Source organism: Corvus cornix, chromosome 3, assembly GCF_000738735.6.
Source record: "Corvus cornix cornix isolate S_Up_H32 chromosome 3, ASM73873v5, whole genome shotgun sequence".
In the NCBI taxonomy this organism is placed as follows: Eukaryota; Metazoa; Chordata; class Aves; order Passeriformes; family Corvidae; genus Corvus; species Corvus cornix.
The window spans coordinates 14,125,793-14,131,792 of NC_047056.1; the positions used below are offsets into that span (position 1 = coordinate 14,125,793).

The following is a 6,000-nucleotide window of genomic DNA, read 5'->3' on the forward strand; positions in this document are numbered from 1 at the left end:
CTGTAGGGCAGCCAGGTTCCCAGGAGTTGCTATCCCTTCCACGTGCAATCAGACAGGTGCCACCCTTTCCCAGCAACTGCTCCTGCTGCAGCTGCTGCAATAATTTATCATGGAAAACAACATATGGAAAGTGTTTCTGGGTCTGAATTGTAATAAGGGAAAGAGGCAGTTCCAAAATCCCTTCCTATCCCTGTGCAGTACAAAAGGACTACAGTCATTGGGTCACCCCTGTCCTGAGACATGTCTGAAGACTTGGTGTACCATCCTTATCTCAATGCACCTTTTCTTCTCCTTTTTCCAGTGGCTGACTCTTGTCATGTACACATAAAGAGATGCAAGAGCTCATGGTAAGAAATCTCCTCGGTGCTGACAAGAGAGGGTGGGGCCCTTAGAGTGGCCACAGTCAATGTGAGTGGGGCCCTTGCAGGAAGCTCAGCCTGGGGTTATGGGGGGTTTTCAGAGAAGGAGCTGTGAGAGGAAAAGGGGTGAGAGCTGCAGCATGAGAGGGGCTTCAAAGGGAATTGGACTTTGGGCTATTTTTTCTGGGGAATTGCTGATGACCTGACCAGTCAAGCAGACCACCAATGGCTCAGCTGAAACTTGTCCCCCCACCTGAGATAATAGATGAGTGAGCAGGACTTCTTTTTTGTTTTCTTCTGAGGGGTGCAATTATCTCTGCATATCTTACACAGCAGCAAATGTAAAGTCAAATAAAGGGTGGGTATACACAGTAACTTAGATTTCTTGGTCAATCTGATTTCACATTTTTAACTCAATTATGTGATTTAGTTTACATTTGAACAGCAGTCCCAACCTTGTGCTTCTTTTGATGTTCGCTCACTTTATGTCACACTTAGAGAGGGACTTCCTTCCTCTAGACTTTCTGATTTTGCTGCTTGGTTCTCCTGAAAGACTCTGCCCTTTCCTGCAAAACTTGTGCTGTTTATACACCAAGAACCATCTCAGCCATCGTGCTTCTGCTAACCCTTTGGGATGCCACTGTTCCATCTGCAGTGTTAGAGTGTTAGTGCTGGTCCCAGACATTTCTCACTGAGGAGAAAACAGGGATGAAACCCAATCCTTAGAGAAAACGTGCAGTGGAGGGGTGGTTGACCCCAGGAATTTGTGGACCATCCTTGGGCAAAGTTGGACACTTTCCTTGTCAGCCTGGTCCAAAAATGGAGTAAAAAACCCAAACCCTTGACATTCTTTGAAATCCATGAACTGCATCCAGATAAGCCTTCCTATAGACAGGAATTACAATAATAAATAAATCATGAACAGCATCTCTGGTATTCACACCCTGTTTCTGAAGGCAGTTTGCTCTGGATGCCAGCTTTGGTGAGAAGTTGGAAGGGGCAATGTATAACTGGGGTTTAAATTACACTCCCCAAGGGAGAAAGCATGGTAGGTTCAGAGCCAAGGCAGGGATGGCTCCATGTCTTTCACCTTGACTCCAGGATAACATTTATACCCAGCTGCTCCTCTCTCTTGGCTCCTGGTTACATCCAGTGTGTCCAGCTGTGGCAGGAGCTGGGCTTCAGCACTCAGCACTGTGATGCTTTCACCCCTCTGAGCTCTGCTTGCAAACAGTGGTTTGTTTGAAAGTCTGCCCTTTGCATTCAGAGCTGTGGACGGTGCAAACCTGCATTTTGATGTGTGGAAACAGAATATTCACAACAACTGCACCCAGCACTTGCACTGTAGACTATCATTAGGTAAATATGAGAAGGACCTTGCCTTTGGAGATGAAGTTGCTTAAATTATTGCTTGCAAATTATATTCATAGTCTATTTAGTCTTTTTTTTTTTTCATGAATCATTCATAAACTGATCATAACTTCTGGGAATATATAATTAATCATAATTTTCACTTACCAGTTTGGAATGAAATCCTGCCTGTAGGGTGTTTGTAAGCAGTTCACTTGAGCAAATTAGCAGACACTTGCAGCTGGAGCCTGGGCAGTCATGGCACAAGACCCTCAGAGGACCAGAACTGTTTAAACTGGAGCCTAACAAACTGTGATTGATGTGGGAAAACACACTTGGCATTCGCTGAAGAAATTCTCTTGGCAAAAATATTCCCATTAGTGATCCCTAAAGGCTGACCTGAAGCTGGCTGTGTTCTGAGTGAGTCTCTTTACCTCTGTTTTAGGTGACTTTTCTTCCTCCTCAGTAGAACAGTGCCCAAAGCCATCCCATACAAAAGCCATCCATGGAGTTCTTGAAAAACCACTGTGAAGGAGTGAAGCCAGGTGTCGTTCTGCTTGGTGGTACTCAGATGTTGTGATGAAGAGTCCTTTCCAGGCAAACTGGAGGTGCCTTGCAGAGAGAAGAATTGCTAATGAAAGCACTCCATGGACAAGCTGGTAGTACTTAATGGTCTGGGCAAGCTGGAAGTGTTGACTGTAATCTCCTCTTGTCTTCCTGTAAATAGTACAGAAGCCAGGAACAGCTCCATTAACTCCATTGTGAAAAAGAACAGATCCCTGCCTTTTGTGTGAAAGGAGTGTATAAGATGTAGGTTACAAAAAAAATTAAGACACACTTTTATTTGAATTATTCCTTAATTTTCTTGTGTGCCATTAATAAGTGCCAGAAAATGATTGAAGAAATTAGTCATAATTCATAAATAACACCCGAAGCTTTTTGATTCTCTTTATAATTTTTATTAATAAATTAGGAAAAAAAAAAAGTCTGGAGCATTTTTGAGTTCATCAACTATAGGGATTCCATTTTATTTGCTACAGCAGTGGGGTGGCATATTAGAGATATAGAACAGATTGTTCAGTGCTTTTTTCTGACTTCCTGAATCTATATTGGGGCTGTCTGGGAATAGACAGGTTTATCTGAACTGCATTCTCTTCCTCTGTCCTGATGTCTTTAAAAATGTAAGGCTTCTTCAGACATAATTCCTGCTCAAAAATTTAACTTAAACCTGGAAAATAACTGAAACCTTTCTGTACCCACACATGAACTTCATTTTCATACTTTTTTATCATGGCAATAACAGCAAATTTAGTGATTTATTCCACTCAGCTATTGAAAAAAAAAAAAATCTTTGAAGAGTCTGTGAAAATGCCAGAAAAGAAGGATGCAAATGTCGATGGATGAAAGAAATCCAGGGTTGCCATGGCAATATAATTCACACCGTGCCTCACCCAGACCCTCTGCACAAGTTTCCATTGAGGCATCCACATGCTAGCAACAGATTTACCCCACTTGGCAGGGAGATGTTGCACACTGGAGCAACAACTACATCACAAGGTAAAGAAGAGACCCAGATCTTTGTTATCATGAGCTCAGTCTGTGTCAGTGTCTCATTCAGCAACTTGGAGAGCACTACTCATGTAGGTAGGTCCTAGGCAAGAGGGGCCACTGAACTCACTCTTCCACTGAAAATGAGAGGAAGGGGAAATCAGTAAAATTAGACTATTTTAATATTTTTTCAGTAATTTTTGAACAAACTGATTCCTTCTCCAAAGTGAGACTTACACATTCCACCTGAAATCATTAATCACTAATTAAGCCCTCTGCAAATGTTGGCAAAGAGAAGATAAAAAGGGGACCGTGGCAAAATAAATATGCTTTGCTAAAAAGGTTTATTAGTAGAACCATTTCAGAGAAAGGTTTATGTAGCTTAGCCTGGGAATTCAAAAAGGGTAATTGAAAAACTTGAAGTACTTCTGGATGGTTTCCACCACACAGTTCAGGGGTGCTTGAGATGGCTCAGACCTGCTGGGAACAAGCTCTTTGTAGCTACAGAGAAGTAATCTCTGTTAAAGTTGCAAAATTCAGTTCAAGTTGACTGGTTTAAATACATTCTTGTTGTGTGAAAGCCTCATCTATAAAAATACCAAGCCATTAAGATCAATCTTAAAAATCTTAATTTGCAGCCAATGTATTACTTCTCCTTTTGTTGCGATGTGTAATTGCCTTTCTGTGGAAGGCAATTCTGCCTGTCAGGAGGCAAAGATCCTTGTCTCATAACTCAGTCTGGCCACAGACTGAAATGTCTCCTCTTCATTAAAAAGCAGGCACAGACACCAGGCACCCCAGGTGAGAAACATCAGCGACCCATGGGTTGTCTCCCCGTGAGCAGCTGCTGGGGATGATGCTCTGGGGGGTGTCCCCAGGCACGGAGCCCCTGCAGAGCCCACCTTCAGCTCCATCCCACCAGCCCTTCACCCAGCCATGTGTGCTCTGTGCACACCAGCACTCTCAGGAACCCACCCATGTCCCCCCTGGGTTTGCAGGCTGGTGCCTGCAGGCTGATCCTGCACTGGGGCAGAGTAATAACTCACTGCTGTCAAGCTGAGCATGGCTGCCTGTCTGTGGCATTGGAAGAATTGGTATTCCACTTGATTTATACCTCCAACCAAGCTAATTAAGCAACAATTCAGGAAGAATCCATCATTGTGACAGACTTGTTGATTAACCATCCCACAAGCAAAGTCAAGGGTGTTTGGTAGCCTGAAAAAAAGGGTCAATAAGGGAGAAAAGCAATGATTTGGCCATAATACAGCAGTGACTATTATTACCAAAAGCAACAAGAAGCTTAGTACATTTCACAAATACAGGGGCCAACACTGAAAACAAAGGCTGCTCAGATCAGTGGGGTGTTAGATACAGAGAGAAAACTTTCTCATCTGTGCATGATTAGGCTGTGAAGGCCAACTTTGTGGGCATGGTGCCTCTATTAAAATCTTTGTGCCCCTTCAACTGTGTTTGCCAGCACTGAAATGTGAGTTCAGGCCCCATGAGGTTTCTGGCACTTGTGAAGGCTCTGAGATTCATCCAATTATGATAGTATCATCTCTAATTTTTTTGATTAAAATCAGTTCCTGGTCCTGAGGGACACAAGTCTGAAAAGCCCTAAGAGAATCTGCTGTTAGAAATTGAAGAGAAGGACCTCAAACAAATGCTCTATTTTTAAATCTTCATGAGGCTAAAGCCCTTGAGAGGGTAAGAAGCAGGCTGAAGCAGATGAGATTAGTGATGCTGAACTCCCTAGCACAGGAGATGGGATATAGAGCTGATGAAATTAGGTAGGATCTAAGCCAACCATTAGCATTAGAAGGACTTTGGTGCAGAAGTGGTGACAGCTGACCCTGCAAGCATAATCTCTGGATGTAATCTTGAAGCCCTGCTGTTTGCTGCCCTCCTCCTGAGACCCAAAGGCCCCATGTCTTACATCTGCCTGGCAAAGGCTGTGCCCACATCATGCCAATATGGACAGAAGAGGAAGTTCTCACATGTCTTATCTACAGGGTCTGTTTCCTGAGCATGCAGCCTGGATCAAGGCTTTCCCAAGCACCTTGGAGGCTGTGGTTTGATGCCCATGCCTCAGTGAATACATCCTGCTGTTGTGGCATGGGAGACTGGGGGTGTCCATGGCCAGTTGTGGGGTAACTGAACCTCCCTCTCCACCTTTTGCTGCGCCTCAGGTCTCTCACAGAGGAACTGCTGCTTCAATTTATACAGAATAACTATAACATTTTTCAAGCTACAAAAAAGGCTCATTATTCCATAACCACGTGCATGGCTAGAGAGGGGAGGGCTGGCTTTGACTCTGGCTGTGGGCAGCCCACTGGCCTGTGCACTTTATGGTGTGCACTAATGATTTTTATTTTTGTTTCTTAATGCAATGCATTTCCCAAAGCAGGGAACAGCCACAGCAAATGCCCTGAGCATGGGCTGCAGACCCACAGGCCTCTCTCAAGCAAGGGTGCAGCAGCGAGGGACTGGTATTCCAGTGGAGGAATACCAACATGGAGGGGTGCCTGGGAATGCTCAGCTCTTGCTGCTACCCTCAGCCAGATGGTGGCCCTTTCTCAAAAGAGCTGCTTGTACTTCTCTGAGTAGGAGGCAATGGAAGTTCTGTCAGGAGAGACTCCTCCCCATGCTCAGGTGGCTCAGCAGGAGCACAGACAAATGCTGGGATCACTTCTGTGGTGGGCGGTGCCAGCTCTATTTGGCACTATGGAGCTTAGCCTCAGCA

The 6,000-nt window shown here is 44.4% G+C and overlaps 1 protein-coding gene across 4 annotated transcripts in view; it reads left to right on the forward strand.

Moving 5' to 3' along the window:
- The window catches only part of CAPN13 (calpain 13), a 52,173-nt gene extending 49,490 nt beyond the window's left edge, over positions 1 to 2,683 (forward strand). For all 4 annotated transcript variants that reach the window (XM_020584230.2, XM_019282259.3, XM_020584233.2 and 1 more), the window contains 2 exons: positions 302 to 347; positions 2,155 to 2,683. In XM_020584230.2, coding sequence (XP_020439819.1) covers positions 302 to 328 — 27 coding nt within the window. In that variant the 3' untranslated portion in view covers positions 329 to 347; positions 2,155 to 2,683. The remainder of the gene's footprint in view (positions 1 to 301; positions 348 to 2,154) is intronic.
- The last annotated feature ends 3,317 nt before the right edge of the window (positions 2,684 to 6,000 follow it).